General features: G+C 40.7%; 2 protein-coding genes across 3 annotated transcripts; both read left to right on the top strand.

The window, feature by feature from the left end:
* The first annotated feature begins 266 nt into the window (after positions 1–266).
* On the top strand, positions 267–8,794 carry e2f8 (E2F transcription factor 8). 2 transcript variants are annotated; one of them, XM_050043361.1, is made up of 14 exons: positions 267–538; positions 1,628–1,688; positions 1,814–2,074; positions 2,174–2,327; positions 3,093–3,407; positions 3,596–3,757; positions 3,946–4,083; positions 4,319–4,534; positions 4,628–4,709; positions 4,871–5,363; positions 5,585–5,851; positions 5,973–6,108; positions 6,436–6,773; positions 7,891–8,794. In XM_050043361.1, exons 2-14 carry the CDS (start codon positions 1,635–1,637, stop codon positions 8,056–8,058), a joined length of 2,784 nt encoding a protein of 927 aa, XP_049899318.1. In that variant the 5' UTR covers positions 267–538; positions 1,628–1,634; the 3' UTR covers positions 8,059–8,794. The 2 variants fall into 2 exon arrangements, with proteins under 2 accessions (XP_049899318.1, XP_049899326.1); XM_050043369.1 differs by lacking the exon at positions 1,628–1,688.
* Positions 8,795–11,168: 2,374 nt separating this feature from the next.
* csrp3 (cysteine and glycine-rich protein 3 (cardiac LIM protein)) lies at positions 11,169–17,463 on the top strand. The gene is made up of 6 exons (XM_050043568.1): positions 11,169–11,340; positions 12,820–12,931; positions 14,105–14,279; positions 14,665–14,821; positions 16,794–16,887; positions 17,098–17,463. The coding sequence occupies exons 2-6, from the start codon at positions 12,820–12,822 to the stop codon at positions 17,160–17,162; spliced, it is 603 nt and encodes a 200-aa protein (XP_049899525.1). The 5' UTR covers positions 11,169–11,340; the 3' UTR covers positions 17,163–17,463.
* Positions 17,464–18,371: the final 908 nt, after the last annotated feature.

Below are 18,371 nucleotides of genomic sequence, written 5' to 3'. Positions count from 1 at the left end.
AGGAGCAGAGGAAAGTTAAATACTTTATCACTGACTGAATAAACAGTTGGGTTTGACTCATTTATATAGGACATTTTTAATGAAGCTAAAAGCAGCTTGCCGCCATGTATTTCCACATTATGTAATCTGGCCTTCATTCAAAATGACTGGGACATCCTGACGTACAGTATCTGATCTGAGCCCGCCTCTTCCCAGTGATGGGCTTGTTGACGTGAGCGCGCATGCTCGCAAAGGGCGGGCCAAATGCTGCTGGTCACACACATAATTGGGCAAACTTTTCACATCTGTAGTAAAGTTGACCAAGAGGCCACTCCTTACGAGCAAGGGAGGGAAACAAGAAAACTCAGAGCCGCGCACAATTTGTACTTTTTCCACTTTTGGCTGTTTTCTGCGTTTCAGTAATTGGTTGAAAACGTGCGGTGTTGAGTTTAAGTCCACATTTAGCGCTCGGAGATTTGGAAATAACAGAGCTGGTATCCACAACACATTCCTGAAGATGGGACCTTTCCTCTAAGGAGGGCTTGTTTCACGGATTTGGGTAAGTCTGCATGTAATGTGTGTTTTATCTCGCTAAAATATGGATGTGTTTGTTTTAAAAGGATCAATATGTTCCATTTAACTAACGTTAAGCTTTGGTTTCGGTGTCGCCGGGTTACCGCCTCCTCGCTATAAACGTCCCCACATACTAGACATGTAATGTAACGTTAGTTAACGCTGCTTTTGTGTCTTTTAAGACAAAACAGTCGAGCTAACGTTAGGAAGTTTCTGGATAATCCGGTTTTGCTTGTGTTGTTAACGGTTAATAAGCCAAACTTTACCAGACGGCGGGCGCTCGCTGCCGGTTACGTGACACAAACATTATCTCTGGGGCGGGAACTCTACGCGTTTTTAAATAAGTCACCATATAAATGTAACGTCCTGCTCGTAGTGATGATTCAGACATTGTTACAAATGTATTAAAGTTTAAAGCGAGCCGCCGCTGTTACCTTAAAGACGTTCCGCGCCAAGGATTTCAAAAAACAGTTTACCTGCGCGGGACGCTAGTTTCCACTTCCTGTGCGCTGCCTCGCGCCGCGCTCCTATTGGCTGTTTCCAACGAAAAGGGGCGGTGCCGCTGCGTCCGTTGGGCCCCGTGATTCGATGGAGGGCACGTCAGTCAGTTACCGCCAATACTAGTCTGGTGTTTTGATTAGATTTAAACTGATTTTATTGTAAATCTTAACAGTAAATTAATTAAATACTCAAATTTAATAACCGTTACGTACTTTGGCACATTGTTATCACGTTGTTTTAAAAATGTCGGGGGTTCCGACAAATGTGATCACTGAAAAAGCGGTAAGGATGCTCCGAAAATATGTCATAATTTTAAAAGCAGTAGTGTTAAAATACTGAGCAAGTAGGTTAAAATATAGATTAATAACACGGTGGATAAACTACAAGAAGGTATTGAAAATCTCTTTGGCAAAGATCAAAGGTTGTTAAGGACAAATATTAGCTAGCATATCTTAATTACTGCTTCTTTTTTTTTTTTTTACCTTGTTAGGAGCAAATAAATGTTTTATCCATAATTATATTAATGCCTAGCAAACGTTAGCTAATGAAATCTGTATTAAATTCTTATGCTAAGGTGGAAAATGTCCAGTACAGCACTTGAATCCCAAAACCTGACCCAGAACTCTGTTTCACAGGTCAGTAAGAACAAAGGAATCTAAATGTTTCTGCAACTTGTTCACTTCTCTTTTTATATATTCCAATATACTTTATAAGAACAGATGGGCTTGTATCTAAATTATTACTTATTGTTTTCTCCCAGGATGATGGCTTTGTAGCACCCCAGTTTCCTGTAAATACTCCAAAGAAGTTATCCGGTCAGTGTGCAGTCTCACTGGAGAACCATCTGACCATGGGTCCCCTCACTACGCCTAAAAAAGGAAGGGAAGCGTGTTCTGTCGATCCCTGGACGCCGACTTCCAACCTTAAAATGCTCATCAGTGCTGCTAGTCCTGATATCAGGAACCGAGAGAAGGAGCTGTGCATGGACAATGACGGGCGGGACGGTCTTGACCCTTCACAGGTACAAAGAAAATCCTTGCATTAACACATGAGAGAAACTCTCTGCAAACACAAGGTGTTAAGAGGATGGCATTTCTTATTCATTTATCTCTTCCTGCAGGACAGTGAAAATGGAGACGAGTCAGAGAAAATGATCAGCAGGAAAGACAAGAGTCTGGGTTTGCTCTGTCATAAGTTCCTCGCCCGCTACCCAGATTACCCAAACCCTGCCCTCAATAATGACATCTGCCTGGATGATGTGGCCACTGAACTCAGTATGTCTTCTCTATCAACTGCTTGTAGTCATCTCAACAAAATCAAATATACAATATCCATGTATTAAGGTTGCATTCAGTGTCAGACATTTTGGCAGCAGCTGATGATTGCTTTCATTTTTTTAAGATAATTTTTTTGGGCATTTTTAAGCCTTTAATCGATAGGACAGACAAGTGTGAAAGGGGGAGAGAGAGAGGGAGTGACATGCAGCAAAGGGCCACAGGCTGGAGTCGAACCTGGGCCGCTGCGGCAACAGCCTTGTACATGGGGCGTCTGCTCTACCACTAAGCTACCGACGCCCCGTGATGATTGCTTTCGTTTTTTTGTAATCTGTAAATTTTGTTTAGAGGTTACTGGAGCTCAAACATTTACAAATAACGGTGTATTTTCATTGTATTTAATGATAATCATCATCATGATAATACCATAATAACTACAATAATGATAATAACAGAAATCATATGTGTATCATATGTTGACATACATTACATTGTATCATATCTAAATTCATCAGTGATTTCAGTTTAGGAGGAAAATAAACACCTCTCCATCAAAGCTGATTTTCAACTATTTTCCACATTGATCGTAAATTTGAGTTTTTGGCAAAATCACACATTTAAATCACAGTAGTAGCTGGTTTAAATTAAGTTTTTCCCTGCAAGCTGTTTGAATATCTGTGATCAGTTTCTGTTGCTTTTCGTAATACCAGTTCATTTATTAACTTGAGCCTTTTCCCTTAATGTGTGTTCTTTTCACCTGCACAGGTGTAGAACGTAGGCGCATCTACGACATCATGAACGTGCTGGAGAGCCTGCACATGGTGAGCCGCTCGGCCAAGAACCGCTACACGTGGCACGGCCGGACCAAACTGGCTCAGACGCTAGCCATTTTGAAGCAGGTGGGCGAGGAGCACAGGTACGGCCAGCAGATGTTGCACATCCGGCAGCGCCTCCTGGACAAGGAGTTTGAATTTGATGGGGAGGAGAAGGAGAACGAGGAGGTGGTGGAACTGGAGAGCGGGGAGCAGGGACAGAAGGAGCTCTTCTTTGTGGAGCTTCCAGGAGTAGAGTTCAAAGCAGGTGAGAAGCTGAAGTGCGGTGTGTCATATTTCAGGGCAAATTCCTCAAACTTTTTATTTATAAGTTGGTATCAGATTGCATTTATCTCAGCATTCAAAATCGCTGGCATTTTGGTTATTCGTGTGTTTATATAGGTATTAAATATCCTTGTGAATTATGTTTTTTAACTTCCTATTTGTCCTGTTCAGCCTCTGTGAACAGTCGGAAGGACAAATCTCTACGGGTGATGAGCCAGAAGTTTGTCATGCTCTTCCTGGTGTCTAATCCTCGTGTGGTCAGTCTGGATGTGGCCGCCAAGATCCTGATCGGAGAGGACCAGGTTGCGGATCAGGACAAGAACAAGTTTAAGAGTAAGTACAGAGCCTGCCATTTTCAGTACTGGCATCTAGTGCAATGAATTTAAATAGTCATTGTACACTCTCACTTTGTACAGCTGCATGTACAAGTTTTAGATGCCAGTGCTGTGTCATGTGTAAATACACTCTGTGTCTCTGTATCGGCAGGAGATAATCTTGCTGTTTGTTTCATGTGTTTGCAGCCAAAGTGCGCCGGCTGTATGATATCGCCAATGTGCTGCGGAGCCTGAAGCTCATCGAGAAAGTCCACGTAACGGAAGAGAGGGGGAGGAAACCAGCCTTTGAATGGGTTGGCCCAGATGAATTCCCACAAGTCAAAGGTATCACCAGACATCTTTTAACATTTACTTAATATTCATATTCTGGTCCACAGTTAGAGGGAATTTCGTGCCTAGCATCACATTGATATTCATCTTTTATGTAGGACTGTGGTGTAAATTGAAATATATTTTAGGATTTTCAGTTTCCTTTGAGCATTGATTGCCAGTGCTGCTGATGTTATGTTAAATTAATATCTACTAGTTTCACAGATTAAACATTAATCTCTTGTTTCAGACTTGGAAAACGCTGCATCCGAATTACCCCCCAAGAAGAAATGTGTACTGGAGTCCCGTGCGTCTGTAAACAACTGTGCCAAAAACCTATTTTCATCCCCTGGTGGCAAACGCAGCTTCACCCGGCACCCCTCCCTCATAAAGCTAGCTAAGAGCATTCAGGAGGACCGCCGAAAGATCAATTCTGCCCCGAGCAGTCCTGTAAAGAGTTCTCCCAGTGAGTATAGATACTGTTAACTATTAAACTAAAAGATTTATTATTTATTGTGGTGTATGTTAATGACACAATCTGTTCCTGTTTTGTCTTCAGGTGATTCGTCAATCACAGACTTCCCAAACAAAATGGCTCGACTTGCTGCTATCTGTAAGATTGAGCTTGACCAAAAGTCATCGTAAGTTTAGTTCCATTTCAGCTGTTATTGAACCTAAACTGTCTGGGGTTCTTTAATTTAATCTGGTGCATTTTTAAAAGGTTCAGCTCCTCATTTTAGGTTCTATAAATAATCATTGTAGAGCTATAGGGTGTTAAATGAGAGTCCTGCTTCTGTTCCAGGACCACAGCTGAGGATCCAAAGCCGGCTGCTATGAGGCTCGAGCCAACCTCCTCTGTTTCAATGGAACCGCCTCAGGCACCGTTACTGACTCCGACCCAGGAGACTAGAGTCAACACTACTGTCCACCTCACCCCCCACACACCGCTGGCATCCCTGCCTGCGGGCTCTGTTGCCTACATCCCCACACAGTGTTCACCCCTGATCCCCGTCCTGTTACCTCAGCAGCGGGGGAGCGGGCCCTACGCTGTGTATTTGCGCCCTTCATCCCCCAGGCCGAACCCTCTGGCCAGGCCGCAGCCGACCAGCCTTGCTGTACGATCTATGACCTTTGAGGATAAGACCGGGCAGAGCCCGACAGGCCAGTATGCAGCCAAGAACCTGCAGACCATCAGGGCGTCAGACATCAGCCCCTTGACGCTAAAGCGGCTGCGTTCGGATTCAACTTTGGAGAGCAGCCCCTCGAAAGCCAAGAGGACAGACCCCAACTTCAAGGTAAAACATTAAAAAAAACACACATACATTCTGACTGATTCAAGTTAAGCTGCAAGTGGCTAGTCTTTTGCAAATTCCTCCATTTTAGAAACGTCAAAGAGCATGTGGTTTTTAATCAATAAAACTGATGTTTAAAATGTAATCATTTTAAAATATTTCCTACGTTGTTATGTATTTCTAACAAAGAGTATTTCCCACCATCTCCTGTTGGCCTCCTGTAGGACACCTCTCCAAAACTGTGTGAGATCCTGCAGGCCCGTCTGAAAGCCCGTCGTGGCACTCAGCTCTCAAGCCGGCCCTCACCTCGCGCCCTCCACCTGGATCCCGAGTTTGTTAACACCCCTGGAGCTGCTGTAGCCAATCCGACACTAGAACAGACCTTGGAGAACCTCCTGGACAAAGAGGAGAAGACGGCAAATTCTGATAGCGAGGCGGGATTAACACCGGTCAGAGTCGTACCCCTCACGCCAGGACAGCTCCATGCTGAGGTAAATGCATGAATAAGATCCTTACTAGGCCTCAGTAAACAAGAGAAAGTCTTTTAATACCTCATGTCGTGTTCATCAATTCACAGCAGTTTGTGTGATAATTATTTGTCTGCCCTTCCAGACTTTAGTACCGGCCGGATACCTGATCCCAATCTCCCAGCAGTCCCTCGTCAGTGAAAAGGAAATTCAGGGTTTGGGGAGAGAAAGTAACAAGGCCTCAACTCCCACTTACAACATCTACCAAACCCCAACTGCAGGTAAAGATGTCACTAAATGTCATAAAATGTTACTTTTACAGTTTATCAATCGATTTTTCTAACCAGCAGTCCAAAAGCCCAAATATATTCAATTTAAAATGACATAAAATGGAGAAAATTGATTTTAAATAATCTCTGAATCGCCTAACCCCTTAAGCATGGGCGATGATTCTCCTTTTTACTTGAGGGCTTTTGCTTTTCCTTTGATAAGTTAGTCTCAGTTTTTCTGTAATGACTCTTTAAAAGCTCAAAATTAATGTGCTAATAACTGTAGATTAGATTAAAGGCCTATACACATTTTTACTGGTTTCATTTTGTCATCCACAGGTTCCAGACCTGACCTGGCCCAGGAGATTACACCCACCAGCCTTCGTCTTCACAAACCCGCTGCTGCTGCCGCTTCGCCACACACCACCCAACAGCCCCACCGGCTCCACAGCCCCAGTCCTGCCATCCTCAACTTCACCCTGCAGAACCTTGGTCTGATCTCAGGCTCCAGCCCAGGAAACGCTTTTGCTGCCCCCCACACTCCGGAGTGTGGCAACACAATTCCCAGCCCGCTGGCTCTGCATCAGAGAGGCATGGTTTTCATCAAACCTGTGTCACCTGTGCCTCTGCAGCAGTCTGTATCAGGGCAGCCAATGACCCTGATCAGTTTGCAACAGGTAAAAAAACCCTTTTTTTTTACTATTTGAAATGAAAGGGGCACTTTTAACCTGTGAAAACACTTGTATAACTTTTTCCATGGCTCTGTCGGAGGTTTGTCAAGTCTGAGAAAATTAATAAAGTAATGTCTTTTGAGTCAAAGTAATAGTACGAGAGACTTGATTTGGACTGTTAACCCTTTTATAAAATCTGTCTCTCCTAGGTGCCCCAACCTTATGGAAATGCACAAATAATTTGTGGGAGACATCAGTAATTCTGCCGTTTCTCACATTTAGCCTGAAAACCTAAACAGCTCCTTCTTGTGCTATTTTTAAAGGGTCGGTTCACTCAAACCACAGCCAAAAAAACAGGTATTTAGCGTGTCTAGCCATGGAGCTAGTTTCAGTTTTAAGCACTGAGGTTTTGGGTTATCTGTTTCAGGAAACCGCAGACCCTGCCATCTGCAGCTTTCACAACAACAGATGCTTTGGGGGAAAGTAATTCAATCAGGAGAGATTTCATTTAGAGTGAACAGTAACTTATTACATGGTACTCAATAAAGACGAATAGTGACTGTCTTTTAGACCCCATCGTGACATAGTATATTTAGGGGGGAAAAGATGGCATGATTAGTTTAGGAATATTCCCCCAGTGAGGTCTAGACACTGATGATGGAGGTGAAGAATGCTGATGAAGATAAGGATGATGGGATGTGAAGCAGGACTGGGCACTGGATGTGCTGAACACTGGAGGTCAATGGGATGGAGGAGGGCCGCATCTGTTCGTCCTGAATTAACAACTGACATCAGCAGAGAGGAAAATGGTTTTATGTTTGACAGCAACGATATGATTGGCTTAGGGAGATCGTGGCCAAACTCAGTTGGATTAATTTAGAGTATCGCCCATAGTTAGCTGATGGAGTAGAAGCCAGAAGATTGGGCGGAGGGATTTGTGAATGAATGAGACTTCCTGACTGAACTTTCGCTAAGCTTCATTCCCAATATAATTGTTCACAGTGAGGTCTGTGGATTATCTTCACTAACAGAGACATTTTTTGGGGGAAATACAAGTTGCTTTTGATTTGTTTGAACTCATCCTTTAAGATTAAACACTAACTGAATATTGTCTGTTGTCCAGCCTCTGATGACCACCCCCAAAGGGACAGGACTCCCCCAGCACAGCTTCTTCCACACGCCGGTACCCCTCTCGCCTCTGGCTGCCATGGTAACCACCAATGGACAACTGGGCACCAAAACTGTTTACATCCCTCAGAGGAAGCTGGACGTTGCCACTGAGGACACTTGAATTCCCTGAAAGAAACCCACTGATGACTGTGTACATTGTGTGTGTGTGTGTGGGTGTGGGTGTTTGTTCGTACTGTGGGTGGGTGGGTGGGTGTCTTTTTATTTTTTGTCTGTTTAGCAATTTACATTTTTCAAAACCTCTGAACATTTCACAGCACCCTCACTGCCTTCATTTTCATCACAGCCATCTCTAAAAATAGCTGCCATGCAGACTTCGGCTGTGGCTCAGTGGACAGATTTCAAACCAGCTTCACCAGATACTCACGAACACTTTTGTCATGCTTATTGTGATGCTGGTAAAAACTGTTTTCACAGGATTAAATTTGCATAAATTAATGGAGGAGAATGAATTTTATTGGTTTTGTTTGTTTATTTTAGTCATTTCTGCTAATGTTTGTAATGTGAACACCAAATGTCCTTTCTTTGAATTACCAAGAGTAGTAAAAAACAAAAGAAAAAAGAGCAACACACTTGAGTCAGATGGATGTTTTGACTGCATGATAAATTTGATTGGAAATATTGCTGATTGACTATTGAATTCTCTAAGTTAAACCCAATGATATGGCTTTTGCACATGTAAGTTAACTGTTACCCCTGTTGAAAATGGATTTATTCAGAAAATGTGAATATTTGTCATTATAGGACTAATCAGACATTTAATTTATAAGGGAATTACCTTTGTTCCAGATGTCCTGCTAAATGCAAAATGTTAATACATTTTTCTGTGAAAATCATGTGGTGTTCTGTGGTTTGGTTTGCAGCGACTCATCTTTACAACTATTAGATTGGACTTAGTAAGACAAGTGGGGTGGCTACTACCAAATATTTTCATTATAGATTAATCTGTTTATTATTTTTACTATCAATCGTTTAGTCTATGAAATAAGAAAATTACTTAAAAAAATACTCACCCCAGATTCCCAGGGCTCACGGTGACATTTTCAAATATCTTGTTTTGACTAACCAACAATACAAAACCTAAATTACGATGAAATCCAGTATTGAGCAAGAGGCCTGCAGACAGTAGCAACAAAACAGGCTGCAATGTAACTGTCGCTTTGTTCACACAGTCAGTGTACATCCACTAAAAGTGCTTGTTTTTGCCACTTTCATGTTCAGAATATTTTTCGGAGTGTCTGACATTATCAAAAGTATCCCTACAGAGATTGACCTTTTTGTTAAAGAGTTAGATCCTTTTTGTTTAACCATAAATAGCCCAGAAACATCCCACATTCCATTTAAATTAACAGTAGTTTTATCATTGTAAAACACACTTTATTTAAAGACAACAGAAAAAAATAAAACTCCTTTAGGTAAATATCTGCCAAACTAGGACTTGACTGTACAATGACTTACAATTTGCCTCAGCAGTTTATATTCATGCTAACGTTAGTTGTCTAACTTAAGCCTATTAGCTAGCACACACACACAACTTAACAACAATTAAGCTAGAGAAACTAACAATTGCTGTCAGTCACCCACCAACACCACACACCTCTCTGTTTCTATTACACCATCACGATGATTATTAACTTACTTAACGTTACTATTTATGGTTTTATCTACTGATGAATTTATGGCATCTGCTGGCTAACGTTAGCTAAACAAAGTACAAATGCTAACTAAGTTCACTGACAAAGTAACAAGTACTGTTTAGTGATAAAGGTCCAGATTTATAATAATTTGGTGATTAGTTTCACCTCCTGATTATATTAGGAAACGTTATAGAGTTAACGTTAGCTCTCCATGACAGTATTATTAACTTAACTACCATTAAGCAATTGAAAGCTGATTAAGTATTGATAATCAAATACATGTAGTCAACAATACTACCCGCTAACAGCAGGTAGGTAAGGTATCCTGGACCCAGTGGGCTTGAGATGAGTTATATGCAGCTAATGGACAGAGTCATGATCTGTTTGGAGCCCAATAACAAGGAGAACAAATGCGCACATTAAGTCTGGTTCCAAAGCAAAATTTGAACATAAAATGCATCAGTAAATACCCCACTCGTGAATTTTGAAGCTTTTATGTGTCTTAAAAGAGACGGTTGCTAAGTGGCTAAAAACATCATCACGCCAAACATGGCTTCACAGCCTCTTTGTGGTAGTGTTGTTAACTCTGCAACTGTGGTTTTGTTCGTTTATAGCCTAATGTTAGCTTTTTACTTTGGCAATTGCATTCAGGTTTCAATAATCATAAAAGTGGTGTTCATTTGTAAAGATTATCTTGCTGAACAAAACGTAAGTATCATAAACATTTGTTTGCCACAGAGCTTATTTTCTCAAACTATCCAAAATCCACTTAAAAAATCCCATTGGATTTTTGACGACGGAACCAGGGGGAAGCTATGACTTCTGCGTTGTCCTTCAGAAAAACGCAGCGCACCAAGAAAGAGTCCCAAAGCCCAGAAATGAGTTGGCACTTTGCCTGTTCCCTTCTCTCAGAGTCAATGAGTTTTTTGAATGGGATTTTGTTTAGCTTAAGAGACTTTCACATTTTGTTCTACGACATAAAATATGACAGTAAATACCCCACTTGTGAATTTTGAAGCTTTTATGTGTCTTTAAAAAGGTAGGTTCTAACAAATGGCTAAATGAGACTTTAGAACATCGCCACACACGGCTTTACAGCCTCCTTGTGGTAGGTAGTTAAATCATGTGACTGGTTTATAGCCTTAAGTTAGCTTTTTACTTCTGGCGATGGCATTGCGGTTTCAAAAATCATGAAAGTGGTGTTCATTTGTGAAGATTTGTGAACAAGTACCATAAACATTTGTTTGCCACAGAGCTTATTTTCTGCAATAATCCAGAATCCAATGGAAAAATCCCGCAGGCTTTTTGATGAGGGAACTAGACTGATAACTTCTGCATTGGCCTACATTAAAACGTCATACCTGGAGCACTGTATAACAAGGAAAACAAATGCACACATTTAGATAAAATATAATGTCAGTAAACATCACGTAAAGTGTGTTTTTTAATATGGTGTATGCCATTTGGGTGGCTCCCTGCGTGCAGCTGTCAGTTTATGGCCTGTCATGGTTAGAGTTTCCTGTGTCTGTCTATGGGTCCAGAACAAATGTTTGTGGCTGATGTTCAGACCTCTTTCAGCCTGTGATGAGGGGTCAGAGGGCTCTGCTTTGTCACAAGTTATTTTAGGGGGATAGTTTCATTGGAGCGTCACCGCTGGACTGTGATGATGGCGAGATGGAGGGTATTTAAGCTGTCCGGGGAGCGATCACTGCCACGCTAGGACCGAAGCACACAGGCTTACATTCAAGGTAAGGACTTGTTTCTGCTGTAGTAAAGCTTCCTGTTTGTAGTAGAGTGGTATAGTATATGTAAAACAGGGATTATGTAGTTGATTTATGATCAGGCTATATTTATATTAAGTGGAATTACATTGACTTTATTAGACTTGACATAAACCTAAACAAGAGGAGTTAATTCTGTGTGACATTCCTGTTTTGTCTGAAGTAAATCAGACAGTTTCAGTGGTGTCTGATGGAAAGGCAGCTTGGCTTTTGTCTGTCTGATGTCTCAGTAAAGCCTCTGTTCCTAGAATATCACATACCAGTCCTGTGAGGTGGTGGGCAGCCTCTGATATGGGCAGGGAGGTGGAATGTCAGACAGAAGGCCAGACAGGGCAGCGCGGCCACATCTCCAGGCTGAAGTTAGAGTCAAAGAGAGATGAAAACCACTATTGATCGAACTGATGAGGAAATAGGAGTAACACTGTGTAAGAGTAGACTGGTCTTGGTGTTTCAGTAGATACCACATTTTGACAAACTGCGTTGAAAAAATACAGCAGGACAAGACATCACACAGGCACGGTTAGGTGTAAGGGCTTATTTATTGATCCCTTAACTACTTAAAACAAAACTTATAGAGAGGCTATTTAGATTTAAGTTTAACTCTCACTCCTGTGTTACCTACATACTTCAGTCTAGTATCACATCTAACAGCAAACACTATGGCTTTTATTTTGACTAGAAAATCTTAGGAATCTCTGAATTGGATGTCTGATCTGCTGGTGCAGATTTCTTGTTTGCAATGCTGACATAATTAATGGATAACTTGATAAGATAATAAATATTGCATTTATTGAACGGAATTATCACTTACGAAAAAAATAATTAACATGCTGGGAGGTCCGAGCTCATCTTCGTTTATAATCTTCATCTTCATATAATTAGAGAGGAGTATTCTGACTGTTTGAAGACATTGCATTTGACTAGAGCTGAAATAATTAATTTATTGCCAACAATTTTGATTTTTGATTCATCTTTTAAATATATTTTTTAGCAAGTATTCCTCAAATATGAACATTTGCTGTTTTTGTATATCATTGCTAACTTACTATCTTTGAGTTTTGGCCTGTTTGTGAGACAACACGAGCAGTTTGAAGATGCCTCGTTGCATGTTGGGGAATTATGACAGGCACATTTCATTCACTATATCAAATGATTCATCAAGTAGTAACTGAGAATTTAATCTGCAGAGTAATTGTGAAGGGGTTTAAATTGCAAGTTTCATCATGGCACAATTGATCCTTTGGATAACTTGGATAACTTTGCTGATATCACAAAGTCTGACACGATAGGATTTTGATTCAATCCAGTTCAGGGGCCTGTGATCAATATGACACAATATTACTTAAAAAATATTATGGGTGTAATTTTTGACAGTCAGTAACCAGTACATTGTCTAATAACTAAATAAGTAATCCGTTCCAGTTTGTTATTTTGTGTGTCTTTAAGATGCCAAACTGGGGAGGAGGTGTCAAGTGTGGGGCCTGTGAGAAGACTGTGTACCATGCAGAGGAGATCCAGTGCAACGGGAGGAGCTTCCACAAGACCTGTTTCCTCTGCAGTGAGCACACTGGTTCCTTTTTCTCAGAGTCGCACTGTCATGGTGGATCAGCAGAACACAGAGCTGTTTAACATTGTCCCTCCGTGTTTCTGCGTGCCTCATTTGCTCTTATCAATTGACTTGTTGACACGTTTGGGTGCTGACGATGACGGCCGCCTCTGACCTGACAGTAGAGCCAAACAACACAGGAGCATCTGTCTGTTTGCTCTTTATCTTTTGTAGACTCTGTTTTTGTGGTTTTATTTTATTCATACCTCTTGTATTATTATTTCCCCTTCATTATTTATGTCTTCTTACCTTCTTTTAACTTTTCTTTACTTTCTTTTCTTTTTCTTGCTCAATTCTCAGTATTTTTCTTTCACTAGCTTCCTTTTCAGTCTATTTTTTAACTTCCTGTCTTCATTTTGTTTCATTTTTTTCTCTTCTTTTTCTTTATTGCATCCTTTATCACATCTTCCTTCCTTTTTCTCTTTCTTGTCTGCTTTCGTTTCCCTTTTTTCTTGCATCCATCTCACACTCTTTTTTATTTCCTCTCTTTCTCTTCACACTAATCACCTCTCCTCTTTCTGCTCTTCATCCTCCTCTTACTGCTCTTTTCCTTTTTAATCGACCATGTCCTCTCAGCACTCTCTTACATTTTTCTCTATCAAATGCCCTTTTCTCATGTGTCTTCCTAATTGAATGGCCGCTCTCTGACCCATTGTAGCTTCCCCTCCTCTCCTTCTGCTTGTCCGTGCATCCTGACCTGAACTGTCCTGTTGTGATACAGCCAAAGTTCCTCGGCCATAACCAGCAGCTGCAGTCTAATCTAGAGACATTTCGTATAGGTTTACTGTTCTCTCCACAAACAAACACTCACCAGCTGGTTGGGTGTCAGTCTGTGTGATTGTTGGATTGTTCCAACGGGAGCTCTGAAAGGCCTCTGCGATTAGCTCACCCATCTGCTAAGTGTTCATCTTTTCTCGAACATTCACCTCACACTCCCATCTCCTCCTACAAATAGAAACAAGACATCAGTGCCACTGTTGACTGATAAAACCAGCATAGGTGGGAGCTTTATTTAACCTCCGTTACTCCACCATGACAACCCCCAGTCTGGACAAACTGAAACCACCTCATTGTCAGACGACAGCTGGTTTAAATGTGTAAAATATTTGTGTTTCTTTCACACAGTGACCTGCAGAAAAGGGTTGGACAGCACCACGGTTGCAGCGCACGAGTCTGAGATTTACTGCAAATCCTGCTATGGCAAGAAATATGGGCCAAAAGGCTACGGATACGGGCAAGGAGCCGGAGCTCTGAGCTCTGACCCTCCTAAACATGGATATTCAAGCCTGCCAAATGTGGAGTATGTGTTCACACTGTAGTTAATAAGTCTGGGCTTTCATTAAAAGGCCATTACACACAAATGTACTCCCACTGGTATCAAGCTTTATGTATGGATGCTTAATGCTATCCACCTGTAAAATGTCTGGTAGTACCCCTTCATTATTGGTGATTTGGGTAAATTGAGCCTTTAATTATTGCCCTTCAAACTGCAGGTCCAGTATGAAGTTACTTTCTAAACACAGCTGCAGAAACAAGTCTATAACACTGTGAATAATGCCCCATGATGTTGTGAATATTCAAAGATTGTGAATACATAGCATATTGGCTGTTGGCAGACTGAAAACAGACCTGTCTTAAAGAACCCACAAAAATGGAACTACTTGTAAGAAAGTCTTTTTTTCTAGCTCTAAATCAAGACCAGCTCCTTCAGGCTCCAGTGACCACAGAGCTTCCCCGAAGTTAAGTGAACATAAATCTTCCCCCAAGTTTGGATGTTCAGACCGCTGCCCTCGCTGCTCCAAAGCAGTCTACGCAGCAGAGAAGGTGATGGGAGCAGGAAAGGTAAGGACGATCCTGAGGGGGCTTTTTAGTCTCTGGCTTTATGTTTTTATGTAATTTTGTTTATTGTAGTTTTTATTTCCACACATTTTCTTTAATGTAAAGTTGGATCTACTTGTTTTTCTGTTGCCCCAGCAGGCTGAAAGCAGTCAGAACTCAGCCCTCATGACTCTAAATAATTTTCTGAAACAGTACGCTTTTTTGAAATGTTTTTTGTGTTGCTCAAAGTGACACTACAGAGGGCTTCTTAGAGCCAAAACAACTGGTGTAATACAAAAATACAGCAAACACTCTATAACCTAAAGAGAACCAAGAAAGAAATACCGTGAAAGAACACTGAGGTAGAGTCAGTCCAGTCAAATAGAGGCTGGAGCATAGAATAGTGTGATATACTCCCAAAGGCTGATGAGCTGATTGAGCAGGGCTGGTGAGTGCTGATTGCAGGCAGCTGCACCGACTCTGAGCCAAGGAGGCAGGTAGGGACCTCTGGTGGATCTGGAGGAGGAGCACAGGGATTAGTAACAGCCAGCATGAGAAGACGATCTGCCAATGTGACAAGTGGTTGTGGTCCAATACCTTAGCCTATTTATATAGTAAAAATTACAGAAACATTCTGACCTCAAACTTGCACAAGGACAAACTAGAATTACCTTAAAAAGCAATCAATCTATGTAAATACTTCACCCCACAAATGACCATTTAGATATCAATTACTCACCCCATGTTACTTTGAAAACAATTCCAAAAAGTTCTATTTTAAATTCATCAGTTCACAGGACTTGTTTCCAAAAAGCATCAGGCTTGTTCAGATGTTCCTTTGAAAACTTCTGATGCTGAATTTTGTGGTGAGGACACAGGAAAGGTTTTCTTCTGATGACTCTTCCATGAAGGTCATATTTGTACAGGTGTCACAGTAGAGCAGTGCACCACCACTCCAGAGTCTGATAAATCTTCCTGCAAGTCTTTTGCAGTCAAAAGGCGATTTTGATTTGCCTTTCTCTCAGAAAGTTTTCTAAGTCTTCCAGACCTCATCTTGACCTCCACAGTTCCTGTTAACTGCCATTTCTTAATGACATTACTGACTGAGGAAACAGCTACCTGAAAACAGTTTGCTATCTTCTTATAGTCTTCTCCTGCTTTGTGGGCATCGGTTATTTTAGTGTTCAGAGTGCTAGGCAGCTGTTTAGAGGAGCCCATGGCTGCTGATTGTTGGGACAAGGTTTCAGGAGTCAGAATATTTATAAAGCTTTGAATTTTGCATCACCTGGCCTTTCCTAATGGTGACTGTGAACAAGCCAGAGTCCTTACAAGCTAATTAAAGTCTAAGACCCTATTAAAAGTTGTGAGAGGTGAGCAAACTTTTGCATGGTGCTTCTTTCCTTTTTTTCCACTCTAAAATTGTACAAAACAAAAATAATTCACTGATCTTGCCTAAAATGAAAAGCATGTTTAATCTGTAACCTTATGCTTTTTGGAGATCAGTTAATCTTCTACTTACTTAACTCTTCACAGTTAAGAAATTTTGGGTGCCCAAACTTTTGCATGCCACTTTATCTACAGTATGTTTTTTCAAAGCCAGACTCCACTGATAAAGACAGTAATTTTGCCTAGCTAAACACAGGAGGTGCTGGTTTGCCACTGCCTCAATCTGTCGTTTGTGCTAAAGTGTAACTTTAGTGAATCTGAACTAGCCCTTTAAACACAAAAGTCACACAATAACATAAACAAACTAACAAGTGTATTCCTGTACAATCTCCTCCAAACTTTTCTGTTGTAATTGTCCTTGAACGCAGCATAAGGACAGAGGGCTCCATCCGCGACCATATACCTGTCTGACATTGAGCATAAATAAGCCTTTAGACTGTTTGTTCTGTGACAAATGGGAAAAGCTAAGTTTTACCTTAGCTTTATTTTTATTTATTATTATTATTATTATTATTATTATTATCATCACTTATTCTGTGTGTGTCTTTAGCCCTGGCATAAAACCTGTTTCCGCTGCGTCCTGTGTGGTAAAAGTCTGGAGTCGACCACAGTGACAGACAAGGACGGAGAGCTGTACTGTAAAGGTACACACATCCCAAAATACACACATATACTGTATAGTATGGTATCCAATACCACAGGATCCATGTGACACTGCACTGAAGGCACTTTGATAGCACATTATGGTCATAAATATGGAAATATAGCAGTGCAGAACACAGTATAGACCACACACAGATCAGATTTGAAAATGTTCATCATTAAATCAGCATTGTTTTCTATTTTCTCCTCAGTTTGCTACGCCAAAAACTTCGGCCCGAAAGGATTTGGACTGGGGAACGAGGCCATGTTGGAGTAACAACAGTGAACACACCTTCAAACTCACATTAACTGTGTCACATGGTAGCTGTTTCAGTGGAGCCTTTACCTTTATGTTGGACGATGTTTGTAATATATGAAAGACATAGACACCATATTGGGCATCAGAATCCTGGGCAGGTAAACTAACAGAAAGCTAGATATTAAAGTTACTATTAGTCTGAAAATTGTGAGTAGAAACTGAAAATACTTTGTTTCCTTAAAATGTGTCCTGAATGAAATTTACTTACAAAAAAATGACAGTTTTTATAAATAAAGGGAGGAAACAGAACATTTAAAAACAGTCTGGGGTCCATGTCTTTTACTCACACACAGAAAAGAGCTGAACTCCTCATTACAGGAATACATTCCTGATTTTAGATTCATCTATTGTTTGTATTACTAATTATAGTTCTGATGATAACAACTCGCCCGTCCCAGCTTATAAATCGATGAATTTATGTCCTCCTGCTGTGAGAATACAATTAGCAGTGCCTCATCTTGTTAAAGTTAATTATTAATAGAATAATATTTGCATTCATAAATAATTCTGTGCAATAATTAATTAGAATAATCAAGGCAACAAGTGATTAACAAATGGAACGTGTTAATTCTTCCCAAACAATTATGTGTGAGCAGCCGTGCAGAGCAGGACGGGATTAGATGAATTAGAAGAGATGAGAACACAGAGGGAAACATGCAGAGTAAAAGTCAGTCTGACAGAGCACTCTGTTCAGAACACTATTATTGTGCCCTAAAGTTCAAACCTGCAGAAACTTTTATCACAGTGGCTGCATCAGGGTCGTTCTCGTGAAACCACGGTCCACTTAGGTCTGGAAACTTTCTGAAAATCTGACACATATCTAGAGAAGTGTATTGATACAACATTTTCATTTCCATTACCGTATGTCTTTTCTATCATAATACACAAAGTGATGGAAATGATGGTTGTGAAAATGACATTTTGTCACATTTAAAAAAAACTCCTTATGATATGTTGGCTGGCTAATGTTAGCTTTCACATTAGCATTAAACATACATAAAATAATGTGTTGTTTTTCTCATTATTTGTACATTTAAAGTCAAATATGAGCTATTTGGAAATGACAGCCAATAACACCCTGATTTCTTCTTATTCTAAACTTTAAGACTTATTAATACCTTTTAATATCACCTTATATTAAATTTAAGACCAAACCTGCAACGGAAA

This window comes from Epinephelus moara, chromosome 1 (genome assembly GCF_006386435.1).
Source record: "Epinephelus moara isolate mb chromosome 1, YSFRI_EMoa_1.0, whole genome shotgun sequence".
NCBI lineage: Eukaryota > Metazoa > Chordata > Actinopteri > Perciformes > Serranidae > Epinephelus > Epinephelus moara.
The sequence above is the reverse complement of the archived record's forward strand: the minus strand, read 5'-3'. Positions and strand labels throughout refer to the sequence as shown.

Coding starts and splice junctions, on each gene's coding strand:
- e2f8 (XM_050043361.1), top strand. CDS start 1,635: ATGTCCAGTACAGCACTTGAATCCCAAAACCTGACCCAGAACTCTGTT. Junction 2,328..3,092: donor TGATGTGGCCACTGAACTCA/GTATGTCTTCTC, acceptor TCACCTGCACAG/GTGTAGAACGTAGGCGCATC. Junction 3,758..3,945: donor GGACAAGAACAAGTTTAAGA/GTAAGTACAGAG, acceptor ATGTGTTTGCAG/CCAAAGTGCGCCGGCTGTAT.
- csrp3 (XM_050043568.1), top strand. CDS start 12,820: ATGCCAAACTGGGGAGGAGGTGTCAAGTGTGGGGCCTGTGAGAAGACT. Junction 12,932..14,104: donor CAAGACCTGTTTCCTCTGCA/GTGAGCACACTG, acceptor TCTTTCACACAG/TGACCTGCAGAAAAGGGTTG. Junction 16,888..17,097: donor CGGAGAGCTGTACTGTAAAG/GTACACACATCC, acceptor TTTTCTCCTCAG/TTTGCTACGCCAAAAACTTC.